The sequence below is a fragment of the Pseudopipra pipra genome, chromosome 5 (genome assembly GCF_036250125.1).
Source record: "Pseudopipra pipra isolate bDixPip1 chromosome 5, bDixPip1.hap1, whole genome shotgun sequence".
NCBI lineage: Eukaryota > Metazoa > Chordata > Aves > Passeriformes > Pipridae > Pseudopipra > Pseudopipra pipra.
The window spans coordinates 19,823,641-19,845,764 of NC_087553.1; the positions used below are offsets into that span (position 1 = coordinate 19,823,641).

The following is a 22,124-nucleotide window of genomic DNA, read 5'->3' on the forward strand; positions in this document are numbered from 1 at the left end:
AAAGACAGCACCTAGCACACAGTTCAAGGAATAAAAATTTTACAGTCTTCATTTTGAGGGGCAGTGCTTGGCCAGCTGTTCGCTTTTCCTTCCTAAGACAGCCTTCTCAAAATTTAGGACTCTGACGTCTCACAAGGCAGCAAGGCCTGATCAGCTTCAGCTTTCATAGAATCATAAAATCGTAAAGTTTAGAAGAGACCTTCAAGATCATTCAATCCAATGGCCCGCCCAGCATTACCTCTGTAACTCCTAAACCATATCACCCAGCACCAGATCCAGGTGCTGCTTGAACACCACCTCTTTGGGCAACCTGTTCTGATGTCTGACTACCCTAGCAGTGAAAAATTTTTTTTCTAGTATCTAATCTGAATCTCCCCTGTCTCAGCTTAAGGCCATTTCCTCTTGTCCTCTCACTGCAGGCATGGCAGAAGAGACTGGCCCCATCTTGCTATAACCTCCTTTCAGGTAGTTGTAGAGAGCAATGAGGTGCCCTCGAGCCACCTCTTCTCCAGACTAAATAAACCCAGCTCTCGTGGTGGTTCCTCACAAGAAGTGTGTTCCAGACCCTTCACAAGTCTTGTTGCTCTTCTCTGGTGTGTTCTTTTCCACTCACCATGTAAAAAACTCTTTTCCAAAGACACCTTTTCTACTTTCCAAGCTTTGCACCCCATGTTGAAAGTAAATGCCTTAGGTAAGGCTAACACTCCTCAGGCATGATTAAAAAGTCTTAACTAACCTAAACTCCTCCACACTCTCACAGGTACCAAATTTCCTCCTTTACACTAAAAAGCTCCCTTTCAGACAGAAACGTTTCTCAAGTATAATGAAACAGCATATGCAAAGCAAACATGTTTCAGGCCTATCCACCGGTGCTTTAGGTTCCTCATCCCTTTGCTCTGCCAGTTGTCAGTCAGACTCTTTTTCTAGTCTGTCTTTCTTTCCCCTGAGGAATTTTTGTGGTGGGAGAAGGTGCCAGAGATTTGCTTTCACTTTGGGCCTCAGCCACCAGCATTACCCAAACTTAATGTATATTTAATACGATACAGCCAGTAACCCTTTCTGCCAACCTCTGATCATGCGCCAGCTGAAGAATGCTGCAAAGTAATGTCTTCTAACTGAATCTCAAAGCCCATATATAAACTCCTGATTAGTGGTGGGTGAGATTACCAGGAATGTATGTATATACCCCTCTGTTTCTATGCCAACTGGAATTTCTCCATGCTGTAGGATATCTATGGAAGCAGGCTTCAGAGAGCCTTATGTTTTTGCAGTATGTGTTTAAGGCAAAGCTACTGGAGGGTTTTTCCTGGTAGCTTCACTTCCTGACTCAAGAAGTCATGTAACACTTCTGTGCATGGTTAATTGATGGTCATGATTTATTGGGTAAATGATGACATTTCAGTGATGGGTGTAAGGAGATCTTCATGCGTGTGGTTGTACATGGAAGAATTAAATGTTTTAGGTTTCTTCAGGAATATGCTATCATTTCCATGGAAGCTTGCTTTGATTTGTTTTCTTCTTCCTTCACAGATCATCAGAGATAAGAAAGACTTAGGGTAATGAAGTTTTTCTTCTTGGAAGGTCTTTCTCTTTTTTCTTTTTTTTTTTCTCCCCCTGCTAGCCTTTCTTGAAGTGGTTAAATAAGGTTTACATTCACCAGGTAGTACAAAGATCAAAATGTTAAGGGAACAAAAGGGAAATGATTGAGAAGGTCTTTCTGAGGATGACAGCTCTGCATTGTAATACAACACTGTTTCTCATGGGAGTGGGTGGGAGGCCAGCCTAAATTTCCTCTTCCTGTCCTGCCAAATTCCCCAAATTGCATAACTGTGTATTCTCCTTACACAGTGGTACCCTTGGCATCCCTAGCAAATCTGCAGGGAAGCAGTGAAGCAGCTGGAGACTTGAAGGTGGACCAAAATTGGTAGAGGACAGACTTGGTTAACCAAAAAACAAAACAAACCCAAACCCACAAACTGAATTTACTAACTCTCCCATGTATAACAGAACAACACAGTACAGATTTAATAACATACACTATTTTGTTCTAAATGCACTCCATCTAGGAAAAATAAGTTTATCAGGATAAGCAAAGGACCCATGGGGAGTTCATCAGTTCAGTTTCAAGTCACAAGATGTGTTTTACTTGGCTTTGGAACCTTCTTGTGTAAGATTAATACAAAACTGCTGAAATGCAAACTGACAAAAAGACATATTTTTACTGGTTGGTGCTTTTTCCTCTGTGCCATTATTTTCATCAGGAGGCCCCATTGCTGCCTTTCCCATCACTGCTGCCTTAGACTGACAGGAGTATGAGGTACTTCTTGGCTTCTGTGAGGAAGTGAAAGAATGACTATTGGAAGAGCAGAATGACTAGTGTAACTCATAAGGATGTAACCCTGAAGACTTTTGTTTTGTCACTACATTGAATAAAAAGAAAAGAATTTGGACCTTCTTAGAGGGGAGTGTCAAACATGGCTATCCTGGGGTAGGTTCTGCCTGAGGAAGGAGGGAAAGATTTACCTCCTTTGGAAAAACATTTACACATCTTAAAAGTTCAAGTAGCCAAATCCATTACTTTTGCAGCTCCACTAAGTTTCACTGGAGGAGCCTCCCCTAGTCGAGTATGCCAGCTGACTATCACTAAGACAATAAAAAAATGCAAGTACACCCACAGTGGTTTTGATAATCCCGCTCTTGTGGTCTGTGTACAGCACCTTAGACAGGCTCAGTACTGTCACTGGGACTGCTTGAGAGATTGGGTACTACTCAGCGTGTGTAAGGGTGGGAGAATCTGGCTCCAAATGGCTTCTTTTTCTCTCCTTGCTACAGGAACTGGAAAAGACAAGGGTGTGTGGGCGGGCCTGGAGTCCCTCCAAGGAAAGTGTGAGGCCTTGGGCAAAACAAATCCATCAGGTCTCTCATTTCTTCCAAATATAGGTCTGTTCTGAGTAATAGCCAAACTCAAGTCTAAATTCCACATTCAACCATTTCAGAGGGAATACATGAAAAAGACCCTATGGCCTACAGAATCCGTCTATAGAAAATATTTTGATAGCTCTTCCGCTCTGGCATTATCTTCCACTTAAAAAGAAAGAAAAAGAAAATACACAGAACTGGAGCACATGATTCAATTTTCACTGTAAAAGGACTGATTGATGAAAATAATACTTCTGAAAACAATCTGTTGTGAGCTATCAAACATTTTTGCCTATGCACCAATTGGCAGGAAGCAGACAGATAAATTATTACAATATGTAAGGAAACAAATTGCTCTGAGGAGAAAGGGTATTTGTGTGTGTGTGTTTATGAGCAGGATAAGTAGAATTAAATCCATAAAAGCATGCTGAGAGATCATCCTCCATCACAGTAGAAATATACTGGAAGGGAAGGAACTCACTTCAGCTCTGTCCTTGGCTGAATTTCTAGCAAAACAGGGTTTATGATATGCAAGTGTTCTTCTGGAATAGAATAGAAGAATCCTGGACTTGAAAAAAAAAAAAAAGCTTGGGATGCTCCTGCTGTTGAGAGAAAGGGGGTCTCATAACCATTTTTGTCAAGATACTTCCAAATTTTTCAGGCATCACCACACTTTAATAAAATCAAGCATTTGCAACAGCTCCCCAGATCTTGAGTATTACTACCCATGGGAAAATTTGCTGAAGTGCTTGTAGACATGAAGGTTTAAGAGACAGCATTCTGTTAACTTTCAATAAGACAGTTTCTTTAGAGTTTGGCACGTGGACAAATTACAGTGAGATAAGCTCTGCATGAAGTAACAGCATGTGGATTGCTCTGTTGTGACTGTCTGTGTACATGCTCCTATCCCACAGTGACCAGTTCAGGAAGGGATGATAACTCCTTTTCCATCAAGAGCCAAACCACCTCACATTTACCTCAGAGTTCAGACCCTGTACACTGGCAGGTGGTGGGTAGCAGTGCACAGGGTAGCTGTCTGCCACATCCTAAACACACTTTTGAATAAATGAGTAGGGCTTCTAAGCTGCACAGGATGAATCAGATTTGTGGATCACTATCACCCAGCTTGAGCCATGAGATCCACATTTTGCCTGCTTATGCCATACCTGTAGCCTGCATCAACCCCATCTCTTTGTGCTGCTGCTAAGAGGAGATGGAATCCTTCCTGTCTTGAACATCGTCTTCTTTTCCTAAACTTTCTATTTGTGAATAGTAGAGGAAGGAAGGGGACATGAAGAACATGAAACTCTGGAATAGGCACTTATTAGATTGATTCTAGGAAACATGACCTGCACATTGTAGATAAATTTCAGGAACATCTCAGAGAGGGGCTGGAGAGGCAAACAAGATGAATTGGAGCATATATCAGATATTTGTTCCATAGCAAGGCTATACAGCTGCTAGTGGTTGATCTTAGGTTTTCCACTAGATGTTCCATATATTTGACCTTTTGGTTATTACTGCAATCATCATGACATCAATAAGAAGCAAAGATTTTTAAAGGTATCCTGGAGAATCTGAATCCCATGAAAAACCAGCAGAAGCCTATCTCTTAAAGGCCTCTTTGCAAATCTTTCCTTACACAAAAATCTTCTCCTCAGAATTCAAATTAAGCACCCTTGTATGTGACAGAGCCAGAGCATCTTGGGCCTTTTATTTTCTGCTTTTTCTTTTAGCCAAAGTATGAATATTCTGTGATCTGAAATGCGACAGGAAATCTTTTTGTCATATTTGAAGGCTACTGAATGAGACGAGTGTTTTAAAAAATAAATAGTGAGCAGAAGTAAAGTGTTCCTCTTACAAAGTCTTGTATTTGCACATTTTAAGGGAACCATTCATAGTTTGTGAGCACAGTAGATGATAATAATTGCTAGCAGCAATGAGCTAGCTGCAAGGACTGCTAACTATAGGCAGCTAGCCAACCTAAGAGGTTGTGATCATGTCATGAAGGCAGCAAATAAAAGACTGTGTGGATGAAAGTTACTATGCTATTTTGTGATAGATAACTTGAAAAGGTGACAGGGGAATAAAAAAACCAATAAAGTCCAATAACAAATAAATACACTGCAAACAGATGTAGCTCATATCACCTACCAAAACTTGGAATAACTTGGTCTTTCGTGTCATTGAAACATACTAAATAGGAACTTACTAATGTGTTTAAGTCAGCAGCCTAAATTACAGTGAAAAGATTAGATAAACTGAGCTGGTTTGCATATTAAAGATTTTTGCGTACAACTACAGCTTCATCACTAACTCTTCAAGTGCTGAAACCACCTTCAAGTATCTCAGTGACAGGTGAGATGAACTGCTGTAGTTTTAAGAGATGTTTTCAAGGGCCAAGCAGAGGTTTTTTAGTTCCTCTTTCATCTGACAGAGTGCCTTCTTGACTTTCTGTGGTGTGTTCATAATTTCAACGCTGTTGGTGAAGGAGTCATAGTACAAAGCAAAAGGCTTCTTGATCTTCATTGTGTAGTTTCTGTGGGGGAAGAAGACAGAGCTAGTTCAAAAGGCACTTCCTTAAGTGTAAAACCTGCAGGACCTAATTTCTCACTATGTGGTCATGGACTTATCGGGGAGCAGAGGCTGCTCTGACACGTCCTCACTGATACTCTTTAATGCTGTCTGGTGCAGTGCATTCTCCCCATGGCAGAACAACTTGCAGCCCTGAAGATCTGCAGTGCCTTTTTTCAGTGTGGCTGGCTTAGACCCGTCTGTGCTCTCACAGTTCTACACTAACACAATTCAGAGTTATTACAACCACAAGCTGAGGAATGCAGGAGCACAGCATGTCTGCCGCCTTCACTTCCAAGAAATAACCTGGAGTAGCTCTTTCTGCGTAAAATTCTAAAAACCTGTTGATACTAGGCATCCTCTATTTTTCTGTCTCTATTAAAAGAAAAAAACATGATTGCTTGCCATTTTTGACAATATTTCCATTAAGTACACGCTGGTAGGAACCCCCTGTACTGATGTTGCCATATGTTTTGTGTGCTGACAGATTCTTGTGCCTTTGGTTATTTTGAGCAGCTTTGGCTGTGCAACTGTCTTGAAAAAACGTATTAAAAAGCTTCAAGTCTGAGAATGGTGTATTCCTTGTCCTCGTATGTTCTTTCCAGGTTTGCCTGAGTCAAATGCTCTGCAAGTCCTCTCTCTTCTGCCAGTAAGTTCTCACCTACGTTTTTACACATATTAAAAATTTAACGTGAACATTCAGATTTAAGATGAGGAGCCTAATTAGCCATTGCTATAGCCCCAGCAGACAGTGCTTCTGGGGAAGAGGTGGGGACAGTAGGGAAGAAGTCTGGCTCAGGTTCTTTTCTTCTAATAAATTCCTCATTTCAGCTCCTACATGCTCCCCAGTAGCTCTACAATCAGCCTCCAGCCAGAATTGGTCATGTTGTTCTAACTGTTGGAGACGAAGGCCAGAATTTAAACTCTGCTTACTTTAAAAAAAAAAAAAGAAAAAAAAGAAAAAAAAGAAAAAGAAAAAAAAAAGAAACAAAGAAAAAGAAAAAAAGAAAAAAAAAAGAAAAAAATCCTTACTGCATAACATAATACAGTTAAAGAAATATGTTTAGAAACACCTCGAGCTAATTTGAAATATTGTCATTTGGATTGCAGTCAGCTACTGTGTAGAAATTATGTTGCCTGTGAATGCTGATTCTGCATTCTTGTGCAGATATAATCGGAGGAGAAAAGCAATCTTGTTTTTAAGCCCCCTGCTGATCCATGTTAATTCCTGAGACTGCTATAAAATTTCTGTGTGACCTTGGGTAAATCAGTTCTTCATGGCCTCCTCTTTGTATGGACTAGAACATAGGGTGGGACTGCACTCTCACTATTAGTTACAGACTTTACTTAAGAAGTTGCTAAAATGAAGCATTGTTAAGATTAAGCATGGGACAGGGCATAACAAAATATAATTCTGAATTTTTACAAAGCTTTTCTGAGATAAACAAGCTCATGTTTAATTTTGTTGTAAAAAAGCTATTAAGCAGATGCAATGAGTTAGCCTGGCATGGTTATTGCAATAGCGGTACATGTATTTGAAATTAAGACTCAAGCCAGTGTGACCCCCTCAATGAAAATACCCACAATCACTTTACTTACTGAAGCTTGACCTTGGCATCTTCAAAATTTTCTGCTATGAAATAGACAGGCTGGAAGGCTTGATCCTGATAGGGGTGAACTGCAGTCACTTCTGGATCAAAAGGCTTGTACTCTGGCTTGTTTGACAAAGCATACTTTGTAGCAGGAACAACACAGGTTAGAGCAGGTGAATGAACAGAGAAAGAATTAGTCCCTGCTGGACTGTGAAATTCTCTTTGTGGAATAGTTAGGGGTAATATCAAGTCCTGTTCTTTCACAGGTTAAAGCTGATTTTCATAATAAGCAGTTAATAAACCAAATAATAAATATTAAAAAGATAAATTAAAAAAATAAATATATATTTCCTATATTATATTGATGGACTACTGGATACCAGTGCCATGTTCCCAGACACGGAAGGGAAAGTCTATAGCACTTCCCAAAATATAAGTATCTGGAAGAAAATAATATCATGCTACTTTTCTTCAACTAGTATCATAGAAGATTCCCAGTCCTGTGCAGCAGTACTTCAAAGCCCCCTTGCCCATGTCACAAATCTCACATTTCCTGTACTGAAGAACAGATAGAATGTTTCTGTGTTTTATGCACAGCTCCTAGGTCAGTGTAGCAGCCTAAAATCTTCCTTGAAGCCCAAAATATAAATAAGCAGTATCCTCTGCGTGTGCGTGTTTGTGTCTTTGGACCCACAGAGGTTCTTTTACATGTTCTTCTCAAGTTCTTTTACATTGTCCCTCAGGCAAACAGGAGGATTACAGAAGCCACTTCTGACCACACTGTGGTCCATAGGCACATCTTTATCATTTGTTTACATATACTGGAGATATGTTTAAACCAGACACCAGCTTAATATCATCTCACAGTCCTAGGAAGGCAACACAGGTCAGGTTTAAAGTGAGTTCCTAGACAGTTTGTCTGCCCCTGAAGCCCAAATGAGGTCCTTTAAAGCTAGCTCAGCTCTAGTGACATTTGAACTGCATCATAGATGTGCCTGAAAGCTGGTTGTGCCTCTAGTTGGACAGGTTGGTGTCCCACAGACACTGTGGTGAAGTGTCCTGGGTGCAAACAAAAAGGAAAAAGGCAACCCATCTCAGACAATGTTAAAACCATTTTATCCACCTTCAGACTGTCTCATCCACCTAGGCACAGTCTTTTAGTACCCACCCCTTCTTTGATATCTGCCTCTTTGCCTTTCTCTCTCCTTCCTCAACCTTCAGAAGGCTCCCTTTGCTATTTTATAATCCAAATGCCAACTCTTATGGTACTTGTAAATAACTGGTAAGAGTGGTGACACAGCAGAAGACTTTCAGTTCAGTCTGCTAACTGGAAAAATTCAGACAGTATCCTTAAGCCCATTTTTTGATATTTCACTGAACCAGGCCTGAACTCTCCATCACTGGAGGCCTGCCTTAACCAGGAGACCAATGTGCTGCAGAACTGGTGCAGAAATACATACATGGTTTTAAAGGAAAAAAAAAAAGAACAATAATATAAAATGCTAAAAGATGGTGTTTTTCTTGCTCTTCATTTCAGTGTGTAATTGAAGAATAAACTTTGGAGAGCACTCATACAAGCTAAGATGGTTGGTGTATACACAAACATGAGGCTGCTCTTAGAATCTTAGAAGCTCTGGGGACTAATGGGAAAAGATTTCAGAAACTCAAAACCTGACAGGGGTCCCGCTATGCTGTCAGTGTTGAAGCAGAACTGAAATCCCATTGATTTCAGTGGAAGTTCAGCTTGAAACTGGATGGCCTTAAAGGCCTCTAAAAGTTAAGTACTAGTTGTGCTGCAAGAAAAGCATATGTAGCACTGAGTGTTGCCAGAAGTGCGGTATGAGCCATAAGATTTTACAGTATGTAGGACAGAGTCCAGCTGAGTGTTAACAGAAGAAGCATTTTGGATAATGTAGAACAGCTGACAGAATATAGTGAAATAAACAGTGCAATACTGAGAGCTGTCGGGGAGGAATTCTTACAGTTCAGAGGAGGCAAGTTTGGCCAGCAGTCAGACCCATTACAACCGTTCAGTTTAGACTCGGGTATGGTTATCCCTCTGATATATAGCTGCTGTTACCAAATCATTTGTTAGATAACAGGGATTCAAGTGCAAGACTCACGCAGATATTTTCTAGCTCTAGCTCTCATCCTCTGCCTTTCCCCCAGGTTTTGCCCTGAGTTTGGGCAGGATCAGTTCATCCAAAGCAAATATCTACCTGAAGCTGAGTTTAAACTGCTGAGAGTGTGTGCTGTGGAGCAAAGGGAAATGTTTTGAAGATTTCATAGTCAGGATGTGGTTCCCTGGGTTGCAGTTACACACCCACAGAGAGTCAGTCCAGGCTGCACTTCAGGGATGTTCCCAGGCTTCTTGGTGATGCTAAGTTCTCATACCACATTAGCTGGATGTACTGGTGCTCACCCTCCCCAGCTGCTTAGGTGTTCTCTTCTTGTAGCTAACCATTTAACCTTAGTAACTCCTGCCCTTATTGCCTCCTCAGTGACCAAATCATCCTGCTATTCCTGGTCTAGAGGCCTTCAGTGATGAGGAAAACCCTCCTTTGCACAGACTGCTGCAGTGTGTCTCCTCCAGCACATGACCCACAGTGATAATCCTACAGTACTTGTTATATTCACTGCCAACAAAGTGCCAAAAACTTCACTGCCTGTGCCAAATATGTCGATCAGCTGAATGATAGGGAATCAAGTCTGGGAACTCCATGCAGAAGCCCACCTCTGGGCCCATACTGAGAAGAGTGGCAGATAATTTTTAGCATGGAAAATGGCTTTCTCCCAAGCAGCAACAAAACTTATCTAGAGCTTTCCCAAGTGCCAGTCTAAAACTGCAAACTGTGTTTTGCGAGAAACTGAAGTCTATCATGAGCCTCACTATCGTCCAGTCTTCATCTTCTCAAACAGATCTGTCTAGCCTCTGCTTTATTTCTAAAAAACAAAAAATCTCCTATGAATAGATACTGCACTACACATATTTCCTCTCTTCAGCCATAAAAGAAACAGTTGGTATACATTTGTAGGTTGCTAGCAGGTGCTTAGGCATAGGACCTCACCTCTTTACTTACACTGCCACTGTCCATACTGAAGTTAGAATCAGATGCTTATGCAGAATACAGGGATGAAATGGAAATATTTTTATATTTCAGTTTGATTCTAAATAAAAAGATGAATCAGTCAGCCACAGAAGGAAACTTCAGCACCTAAAGCCATGGATATAATTAACTTGTACATAAAAAGTTTCAGATGCTCAAGGTGAAGTGCACAGAAACATTAAGACATTGTCCCAGAAGCTACACAGAGATGAACTTGCAGAGCTCACACAGGGATTGTACAGGGTGCATAACAGCATTGCTGGTTAACTACTTGCCCATCTTCAGAATTAGGTGTCATGTACAAGATGAACACATTGTTGGAAGGGGGATAATTCTTCTTCATTACATATTGAATATCAGTGCCATCACATCTGCATGTATTTTCAGTAATATGATGGATGAAGACCCAGGTGGACTCAGCTTTATCAAAAGTTTATCCAGTAGCTTTACCCAACAACTACTGATGATACAAGTAATGAAAAGAAACTGCCATTTTTCAACTCAAGGATGGTTATGACTTCCATTGTCAGCCTCGGAGGTAGGGAGTTCGAGATGCAGTTGTAGTTTTGTGTTATATAGCACAGTTTTGTGCACAAGCAGTTCTTGCCTACTGCTTTAATCAAAAGCAGAAGAGCTTGTTGGTGTCTGGGGAAGAAAAGGACAGAAAAAGAGGGGAGAGAGCACAAATCTGGTGCACTGAAATCGAGACTCTCCAAAAGCGAGCATTTCATGATGAGACTTTTTTACCTTCATCTGTGTCAAAATTACACAGAAAAAAAGAGGCAACATCATACAAATAGATTCTGGGGTGCATATTGCTATGAAAGCTACATAAGTATCAGCAATATGATTACCTGCGCCCTTTAGTACCCTGTTTAACATGTAAATAAATTTGAATTAAAAATATAAAATATCAAGATAAGCAGATTATAATAAATGTTGCATTGAATTATGCTTTGACACTGGATCTTTATGGTTCTACCAGATAAATAAATGCAAGTTTATTTTTCCTGTTTATTGGCAGTGAAAATAGCAAGTACTGAAGGATTTTCAAATAAAGAGTAGCTTCAGGCTTAACCTAGAACAGATAGACATGTAAACAAAATGCATTGCACTGGAGCCTAATTGGTAGGGGAGCTTATCGATCTGCTGTTTCAAAGCAATACACTTCGTTGTTCCACAGATGCCTGCTACAGTAGTGCTAGCACACTGAAATTCATGAGCAGTCAGGCCAAGAGTAGGCTGCTGTGTAGAAAGGAAGTCATGTTTATTTCTCTAGAGGGCTAACGAGCATGCAGATCTCTCAGCTTTTCAAGAGGGAAAGCTCTCTACAGATTTTGCTCACAAAAATCTCCAAATTGCAAGTGTTGGGAGAAACCAATGCTAAACTCAGCAAGTGGTAAAATGACGGCTGATGTCTGGGAGGGTTCCCCTTTCTCTGTGTTAATTTCAGCTGCCCCTCTGTTGGGTCTCCTACTTTAAATGTCTTGAATTGACACGGGAAGTGGGCTGACTGTACACCATTAGGACAGTTTTGCAATATGTTTATTGTCATAACAATCCAAAGATCTCCAGTTATGGGAGTCCAAGCTATGCTAATTCAGCAATTGTTACATGTGAATGTAGCCCACCAGGCTGCTGGTTTATGCGTTAGGCTTAAGATATATCTCCCATGAAAAAATAAGAAAGAAAAGTTTCTGGTTTCTAAAAATGCTTCAAAAGAGTCTTATTTATTTTCCTTTGGCTGTTACCAAATTTAAAAAAATCATCCAGTACCTGCACAACCTGAAGCAGTTGAGACCTACTGATACCAGTTTAGAGCTTTTGCAATTAAAAAATCATTACCTGCTTCATTGCTCTGCAAAACTAAGAAGTTAATATCTCTCCTATCAGCTGTTTGTCGAAAGGAAGGGAAATCCGTAAACTTTCTGTAAAGGCGTACGGTTCCTCTTTCCACAGCTAATCTGTCCGAGCAGGGCATTATCAAACCTGTGTACACAGATTTTCATCTATGTAAAACAGAGCTGAAATTAGTTTTGAAATTTATTTAGGAATGTAAAATATTAAAGCATTTTCTTTTTGTAAGTGTCCATGATATTTACAGTTTCTTTGCACTTTATTTGGTCCAGTCAGTCAGTGCCTTTCTGGTTCATATCTGTGTGAATGTCAATGGCATGGATGAAACAGCTGAGTTCATAGTAGGCATAATATTGCCCTCTAGTGAGTAATTCAGAAAGGTACGTGAGTTTTAAGTTAAAGTCAACTGCATTACTACAGATCTAATATTTTATAGGATGGTTGCTTTCATTGCATTTCATTTCTAGATGGAAGACAGGTACATTACCACAGTAGTTTTTCCTCTACTCAGTAACTTCTGGGAAGGGATAATTAATTTCTTTGCAAAAGAAAAGTCTGAATTATAAATTGTACCAGTTTATGCAGAAGAACATAATTTGCTTTTACCAGAGAGTTCAGAAAACTGGATTATATAAATCTTTCAACACTTTGCATTTGACACATACCATAAGCTCCCCATAAGATGAAAGCAGTCCTGCCCCGTAAGCTTTGATCAATCCATTTTGCTTGCAGAGACCAAACTCCACAGTGAACCAATAGAGCTGGGAATAAGAACAGCTTGTGAAAAACAGTTTGAAAAAGGAGGGATTTTTAAGCTTCTTATTTTTCCTTTAGTTGTATTTTATCCTTATTCTTTAGTATATTTGTATCTTTGAATTTTACAGTTGTATATTTTAAAAAAATTATTTTTCTCTTAACATATAAAACACACTATTAAACATATATTTTCAGAACTTGTTGTACTTCCAAAAAAAAAAGAAAAGTATGGCTTATCCATTAGTGGCAAAGTACCCTTCAAGATTACACCAATCACATCTTTGTCATGCTCCAGTAGAAAATCAAGATACATTTCTCTGGGCCTTTCTTGAGATAAAGCATGCTTAGGACCATACTTCTTTACCTGCTGGACAGTAGTGGGATAAAAGCAACTCTTGGCTCTGCCAAACTTTTAGTCCTTCCCTTATTACAAAATTTAAGGAAACAGATAGTTCTGGACACATGGTAAATGAGGTATTTCTAGAATATAGCTTTATATCGCAACTCTTCAAGGTTCCTTTAGAGACACACAGCACTTTGCTGCCTCATACACAGGGATAGACCTTGGCTTCGGATTAGCCATAAGTACTGCATTCTCAGGACCCTGTTTAAAGAACTGCAGAGAATTTATAAAATAATGTGAAACTCCATATTATTCTGTCTATTCTTCATCTTACGTACTCTTTCTTTCTCCTACCCTTTTTCATATACCTTTTAATTTTGATGACTTGCTTTTAGCCTGAAAATTTATCATTAAAGAAACAACATGCTAGGATCTTTCTTTTTGCAGAATCCCAACTGTTTTTTCTACAGTTCAGCTAATAATTATGCATTTTTATTGTGTTAATAATGTTGATTCTTATTATTTCACAGCAAAAAGTCTTTTGAGTACCTGCTCATTTCGCAGGAGGCTTTTTTGACTGCCAAATGAGACATGGGAGGAGGAGGAATTTTTTTTTTTTACTGTTTCTTTAGATATCCTGTATTTGAATTCCAGTTAGTGAGATTCTTTCAGCTCTCACTGTTTTAACAGGCTACAAGAAAAGGTGCTAGCGGCACTCTGTGGATGACATGAACACTGGCAGTTTCTCATCTCTGGTGCGTGGATCCACCTGCACAGTGAAGTCATGGGGCTGAATGAAATAATGGCATTTCAAAGTTTGTGTTACAAATGGTATAGACCATAGCAACAAGCAAAGCTGAGATTCTTTAAAGGAACTTTTATCTTAAATGTTGTCATAGCATCCAACCTAGTTGCCTACATTCTCTTTATAATGAACAGATATTGACAGGGACTTCCAGAGATAATCAGAGAATTCACATTAGATTTTTATGTCAGGGTAATGAATACACTAGATTCTTCTCTATCTCCACTTTTTAGAAAAGGAAACTCAAACAGTGAGCCTAGATCAGATGTACAAATTTTAAACATTTGAGGATTGAGATGTTAGTCCAGAATATATTTACTGTTCAGAATACTGAAATGACGCAAAGCTGTATTCTTACAGACTCTGAACTGCAGGTAGCCCTTTCAAAAAGATGCCCTTATTCTACCTCCTCAAACCCTAGAAGATACTATGGCAATTTCAGATATGAGACCCATTATTCTTCTAATCTAAATCCTATCTCTAATCTAGTCCTATTCAGTCCAGGATCAGGGAGGGGTGCTTGCAGGGAAATGCTTTATAAGCCACCAGCCTTAACCCAATCTCACCAAGACCTGGGTAACAATGCAAAATAGCTCTCTGGGACTCATAATTCTTTTCACCCTAGCGAAGGTATGGACCTTAATCTCACTCTAGCCTTTCTAGACCTAGAGAGTGGAAATTGCAGTGGAAATGTGAACTGCCACTGTCATAGTGTCCTCACATCACCATCACAGTACCTGTATGATGTTATGAAAAATTCGGCACTGGTACCTTTTGCTCATCAAACTCTAAAAATAAGGCTAGTCTTACCTAGTCCTGACCTAAGGATGGTTTTGCGCAGATGGGTTTTAGGTGAGCCGCAACCTCCTTCCTGAGTGGGGCTGTGGGCTGGGAGAGGAATTTCAGGAGTTACAGTTTCCTCCCATCCACTACCTTTTCTAAATGAATCTCACCCAGGCGGGTGACAGCAAGGCTCCATTCCTCCTCTGAAAAAGTCATCAAGGCTGGTAAATGGATGTCATTATTCAAAAAAAATCACCGGCCTCCAGAGGACTTTCAGAACAAGTTAAAATGTCAATAAAGGACTTCATGGGTTGTTTTGACAGATGTGTAGTGACTCAGAACGGAATGACAGTACCTACTCTCAAATTGCTGTTAAGTGCTCCCCTATTTTGTGAGGTTAATAAATATGAGGTGAATCAAATTCTGATGGTTCTCTGTACCTTGTGTAGGAGAAAATTCAGGTATCACATTTGATATCCAGTCTATTGGGTAAATCTGGAAAGTGAGTTGGGACCATCCTGTGGCTGAAATTGTAAAAACTCAGCTTAAGAAATATGTTCTTATAAAATTGAGAAGTGTAAGTGTATTCTCAGGTGGAATTACACGCTTCTGGGCTCCCCCAGAGGGACTCCAGTCTCTGCTCCAGAACCTTCCTAACCTGTGGAGGAGGTTAGGATGCTCCCATTGTGTGGTTAACCTGAGACACAAGGAGAGCCTTCCCTGCCTAGTAAGGGATATGCAGTGAATAGTTTGGGGTTTGTCTCCAATATTAAACTGCCATCTGTACTTACTGTGGCCAGTTTCTCAATCTCCACTTCAGATGATCCAAGAGAAGCCAGTCCAATATCCTAAAGCAAGTAAGCAAGCAGGCAGTGTTACACTAGTGTGATTATTCAGCCCAAGGGAGAGAAAGAGGGGAAGGGGGAGGACCACATAATTTCTAGCATGAATAGCATGAACTATTCATTGTTTTTGTCACCCAAAATGACCTTCTATGGCTTCCAGGATGCCTACCTCTCCCTGGCCCCCAGCTACATACCACTGGGAGCCACATTAGATGAGTGTTTAATCCTCAGTGTTCTCTGTGTAAAATTAACCGTCTCTTGGCTTAATTCTGGACTGTCTATCCCAGACAGAGATTTATACGGAGGCAAGAGAAGGAAGGACAGCAAGGTGGGTTTTATCTTTGCCATTACCTTTCTGTCTCTCACTCCTTCTGAGAGCCCTTAGGAGTGGGTCAGATCTGTGTAGGGAGGGTTCTGTTTACTTTCATCTGTGCTTCCTGTTAAATGCTATTCTCACAATAGAAATCTGTAGATGTCTCTTTTCTGCTGTCTCAGAAGCCATATCATGCAGCAAACAAACAAAATTAGGACACTTCTACCATTCATCGTCTCATGTTGAATGGAATGAAAAAGAATTTTCATGGGGTGAATTTCAACTGTGAAAACACTTTGTGGGAAAAATAAAGTGAAATGTGAAAATTCACTTAATGTGATCCCATGTTGTATAGTCTGTGTTATTGATGGGAAAAGGAGAAAACTGAAAGCTGTGAAATTGCTATAAACTTCTATTTCTAATGTGTCCTGAGTTCTGGTATTGAACTAAACTGAAGAGGTTTCTTCCAGAATAAATTATAGAGGTCTAGGATATTTAAAGTACTACTCCTCTGATTCTGATAATAACCAATATCTATGAGCAAAAGGGTAACTGCCATGTATTCAAGTTGATACAACTGGAAACCACATTAGATGAGTTGAACTGATTTTCTTTTCGAAATATTCTGACAGGAACCTTCATCACGTTACCCCTCTGATCCTATTGCCAGTTTCCACATTAGCCACTGATTGATAAGCCTGGACAATGAGTTACCTTCTTCCCTCTGTTGTGGTTTTGAGCAACATTCACAGTTCTGAAGTCTTTAATTATGCAAGGTTGTTGAGTTCACTTGGGTCTGACACTGTCTCCTCACACTAAATACTCCCTTATTGTACAAATAAGCTTGGTTTACTTTTTGAAGCCTCCTCTCCAGTGTGAGCAATGCTGTGAGAATCTGGTGAGTTGTAAAAGGAAAAAGAGCTCTGATGAATGACGTGGTGATGGACACAATTAAAGTCTCATGTGAGATAAAAATGTATATCTAGAGACAGAACCAGCTTGGGGGCTCAGTGGCTGTTGCTGTTTAGGTTCATGTGGTGCAGGACAGGAAGCCAGGAGAGCAACATTGTCAGTAAAGCTCCACCACCAGCACCACAGAGACATCCTTCTCCAGACTGACATAGCCCTCCCACACAGAGAAGTCCCACAAGCACTCCCTACCCTTCCTTTTACACCATGTCTGTAGGGAGCAGTGCTACCACTCCCTTGGAGTAAACGTCTCCCAGAGTGCTGCTAGCCCACCACCCCTGGAGGTTGTGACTCAGGCACAATCCAGTCTTAAAATTGCATTTTATGGTAAGCTGCATGTATTTAAGGCACATTTGGCCTGCTATCCAGAGCAGCTGCCTAAACAGCCAGCAGAACAAGCTTCTTACCTGTGAGAACTGGGCAAACTCCTGGTCAGCTAGCATGGGAACATGACCCAGCAACTCATGGCAACAGTCTCTGAAAAATAAGTGACCTTCATGTCTGTTAAAGGCTTCTTTTTCTGCCTTTCATTAACTTCCCATGAAGAACTTTAGCCAACAGACCCCAAAGGGAGCTAGTACAAGAGCTGCTTCGCAGTGGATGCCTCCATACCTGTCCTGGCTCTACAAGGAGTGTGACAGAACATTCCCTTCTGCCATGGGAAGCCAGCTGCCCCCTGCTACCTTGTCTATTGTCTCACTTGGGATGGCATGGACACCAACCTTCTATGTCACAACATCTTTGAAAGGCCCCTATTTTGTCCCAGGATACAACAAAAGCGTCTGTGTGAACTTGTAATTTCTCATGAAATGTTATTGCTGTTGTCTGGCCAGCACTTACTGGGAGAGTTTCACAGCAGGAAATCAAACCCCAGCAGATGGTAACTGAAGGCAGTATGAAAAGATTAAACCAGATATTCTCCAGTCTTTTCCTTCCCCAGACAACTTTGCAAGAGAGACAGAGAACCACACCCTCTCATGCATGACTTCCCCTTCTAACTCTCCAGCTACCAGTTTCCTAAATTGTTTCATTCTGTGGACTACTGGATAGAGCTCCAGGGCCATTCCCAAGAGAATGATCCCCAACACATTCAGAAGGACGGGATTACTCCAGAGCATCAAACTTACGGTTCTGGGGAATGCATAGGAGAAGAGAAATGCCTTATATACTGTGTGCACGGGAAGACACGGAATGCCAGGCTGGCAAGGAAGTCACGAGCAGACAGAAGTCCTGCAGCTGGTCTCAGCTGGAAACCTGTTCTCTCTGCAAAGAGAAGGGAGACCAAACTTAGGCATTTTTAGGGTTAACTGCCCTAGACATAGGGCAAGCATATCCCTTCACCAAGCATAGTAGGTAAACCCTAGCTTATCGTTGTTGGTTTGCCCCTGCTATAGGACCAGTTACTGCAGCATCAAATCACTTAGCCATCCATCCTACATGCATACACACAGCCATGATATCCCAGTTCACATTTTTAGCACATTTACACACATTTATGTACTATGTCCCACACGGCAGTGGTGTGTCTGAGGTCACACGTGATCCTTATGATCAAGCAGGGAACAGAACCTGCAATTTCAGTTCTGACTCGTCTATTAATTCTTGGATTATCTCTCTCACTTCCCATCTAGCACATGTAAAAGAAAAACAGGAGTTAGACAAGTGACACAACCCACCCCTACCCTTGTCTGAGAGCACCTGGCTCTTCCCTGAATCTAGGTTACTGCTTAGCCCTCTCCTGAAAACTTTCTTCTTCCCTGCACTGAAACTCCTGGTACTTTGCACTGTTGAAGATAGAAATAGGTGGATTATGGGTCTGCTCTAGTTAGGGCAATTTTTCTATTCCTCAGTTGGCATAGTTCAACATAACCCAGAGGCAGAACTGGAGTATACTACTCCATTTAATTTCCCTTTGTCAGTGCATGCTCCACATAACTAGCGGGGCACTGTCAAAACTTGCTATCAATTTTGTCTTTCTGCCTGAACTTCATTAGAATGGGAACATGCAGGAGAAAGAGCAATGGGTCATCATCAGAGATAAGGGTCCTGGAATTTAGCCCTTAACCATTTAATATCAGAGTCTCCAAGAGTGCTTTCACTTATTTTTCCCAGGTTTTTTTATTTGTTTGTTTTGTTGTTTTTTTGTTTGTTTGTTTTACCATTATGTTTGTTTAGAACTACACAGCCTGCCATTGATGCAATCATACACATTTTGCTTTGCATATGTCCACAGAACAGGACAGAACAATGCCATACTCTTGCACTTCAATTTCATCTGTGCTACCAGTGTTACCCCAGGACACCCTGCATTACTATGAAAGGTCTGTGAGAGATGACTAACAAAATAACCAGTCTGATAGTCAACAGAACACACAATCTACATTTCCATGGGAAACATGTTGGTGGTCTGCAAAGCTAAGAAAATTGAAAATCACTGCTTTCAAAGTGAGCCAATGATAATCTTTTTGAAGTCTTATATTCAAAATCTGTGTTGCATTCTCAGCTCCCATAAATGACATTTCAACTTCTTTAAAGCATAAAACTACATTTAAAAAAAAAAACAGAAATGGCTTTATTCTCCCTTCTCTACCCATATTCTATTGTGTCATGAAGCCAGGAACCTAATTTTTTTTATGTAAACAAACAAAAAAATCCCACCCAGAAACCAAGCCATTTACAAGATTTGTTTTGATTTGTTTTTTAATGTTTCTTTCAGAATTTCTTGTCTTACTCTATGAGGCTATTTCTCATTAAAAAAGAAAAAAAGTAGAAAGAAAAAAAAAGGAAAAAGGATGTTTCAAAGAATTAGAAGTGACAAACATATGAAGCAATACACAAATGAGGGGACAGCAAAGAGTGCTTCTACCTGACATTGTGATGGACTAGATGGTGGGCATTTTCCACAGTTACCTTCTGTTGCTCCACTGAATTCAAAGGTAATGGGTACAGAACTGCCACAAAGCTGAATCAGAAATGGTTGTATTCTCCCCCCTCCTCAATTAAGAAAGCAGGGGAGTTGGGGAAATAGACTGGCAACTATGTCTCCTTAAGTACTGGCCAGGAACTAACACAAGAAGGGTAGGTAATCCCTTGCTGCTGATGCCATACTAAGCCAATCCAGAAGAATGTGAAAATCTCAGAATGCGATAATCTTTCAGCTGAATTCTGAGTGAACTGAAAACTGCACTAGCTGAAAACCAAGATCTAAGTAACTCAGTTTTGGAAGGACTATGAAAGAATCTAGGGAAATTTATATTGTTGTAGCATCCATGTTGGAGGAGCAGGAGGGAAAATGAAAATTACAGCCTGTGTTCCTTGAGATGCCCTTTTAAACATAGGCCAGTGTATCAGACAGTCTGCTGATGGAACAGACTTGGCCAGTTGCCTTGAAAACCATAGGAAAAAGTTATTTGCTGAAGGTAATATCTGCAAAATTTGAACTTCTATTTCATTACTGCACAATAAAACAAGCAATTAGTAGAAAATTAGGGGTGTGGCTGGTGGAACCTGCTGCCAAAAGATCTGTGAAATCAAAATGACTTGAAAAGAAGGTCTTGAGTAGTTGACCTAAAGTGATCTGCAAGGCTTAATTCTTGGCCTAAAAACTAGTCTATACACGCAGCCTGTGCATTGTAGTATGAGCTTGCTTGAATTCACTGACTGTAATGTCTTCCAGCTGTGGAGGACAATGACTGCCTAAATCCAAACATCTTTCCTAGAAAGAAAGATGTGCCTAGGTTCATCTACTTAACCCTTTAGAAAAACACTTGCCATGTTAAATGGCAAACCACTTGCCATGGTTAACCATTTAAATCCCCGTTAACTAATTATGAAATATTTATGATGTATAGTTCATTTCTGTTCAAACCAATGTCACTAACAGCCGGGTAACACTAGAGAGATCTTGTATTGAAGAAAAAAGCAATTGCTTTCTTAGGTTCACAGATATTGCCGAGTAAAAGAGAAGATGAAAGTTTATCTGGCTTTGTGGGCTGGTTGTAACACGATCACTTTCTCTCTGCTATATCCCTCTCTCTCTCCCACTCTCTCTCTCTTTCTCTCTATTCCTGTAGTTTATTATTTTCAAAGCTGTTCCAGAGGAGGTTCAGAATGGAAATGTTTCTTCACTTGCAGAGTGGTGAAACACTGGAATAGGCTTCCTAGAAAAGTGGTTAATGGCCCAAGCCTGTCAGTGTTTTATTAAGGTCAACGACCTTAATGACGTGCTTTAATTTTTGGTCAGCCCTGAATTGGCCTGGCAGTTGGGCCAAATGATCACTGTTGGGCCAAAAGATCCCTTCCCACTGAAATGTTCTGTTCTATTCTATTCTATTCTATTCTATTCTATTCTATTCTATTCTATTCTATTCTATTCTATTCTATTCTATTCTATTCTATTTCCATCTTATCATCACATATGCTAAAGAATATTCCAGTTCTTTAAGGCAGTATTTAGCAGAGCAAAAATTCTGGTCTTGCTAACACTGGTGGCAAAAGCCAACCAATTAGTGATAAATCACTACTTATAACTCCTTATAAATCATATGCCTCACCCAGTGGCTATGTGGCATGAGGTTGTCTTTAACATAGATTTTTAGACCTTGCAAATGCTTCTGATTCAGCCCGTTTGTTACAAAGGGGCCTTGCAATAATGTCAGTATTCATACTAATCTAGAAACTATTCTACATAGTGATATGACCTTATTAGAAGAAAGCTAGGTAAGATATCAGTTCAAAGCCTCCATAATGGGACTAAAATAGTTTCCTCACTCTTAATTGTGTCTAGCCATTAACACAACTCTTTTGAAAAAATTTTGTTCTATTCATGCATAACCTGTAGGCTAAACTAATCCAAGTTTTATCTACAGTTTAAGGAGGGTAGGACCAGTGGCCCCAAGAGCCATTCTTTCCTTTTTCCTTAGACATCCGTTCCAGCATGGAATAAAATGTCTCTGAAATGCCTAATTCTTGTTCCCAATCAGAATAGTTCAGATGATTAGCTTACACTAGTCACCTGTGAACATCTTCCCAACCGTTATTGGCAGATTTTTGAGAATTGCTGCTTTTTTTTTTTTTTTTTCAGATGACAACTTATTTGACTCAGAGAAAATTTAGAACCAGAACCTATGAAAGAAGTGAGCAGACTCCAGGCAATCAAATCCTGTCAGCCAACATGAACAATACAAATAGTATTATGACAGGGTAGTCTTACATTACCCTAAATTCTCCCATTTTGAAATCATCTATTTCACTTAAAGAAT

At 40.1% G+C, this 22,124-nt stretch overlaps 1 protein-coding gene across 1 annotated transcript in view; it reads right to left on the minus strand.

The window, feature by feature from the left end:
- Positions 1-624: 624 nt before the first annotated feature.
- The window catches only part of LOC135414264 (tyrosine 3-monooxygenase-like), a 34,717-nt gene continuing 13,217 nt past the window's right edge, over positions 625-22,124 (minus strand). The window contains exons 7-12 of the mRNA XM_064654829.1: positions 17,991-18,126; positions 17,271-17,340; positions 15,528-15,584; positions 12,715-12,810; positions 7,093-7,226; positions 625-5,458 (exon numbers count right to left, since the gene is read on the minus strand). Coding sequence (XP_064510899.1) covers positions 5,299-5,458; positions 7,093-7,226; positions 12,715-12,810; positions 15,528-15,584; positions 17,271-17,340; positions 17,991-18,126 — 653 coding nt within the window. The 3' untranslated portion in view covers positions 625-5,298. The remainder of the gene's footprint in view (positions 5,459-7,092; positions 7,227-12,714; positions 12,811-15,527; positions 15,585-17,270; positions 17,341-17,990; positions 18,127-22,124) is intronic.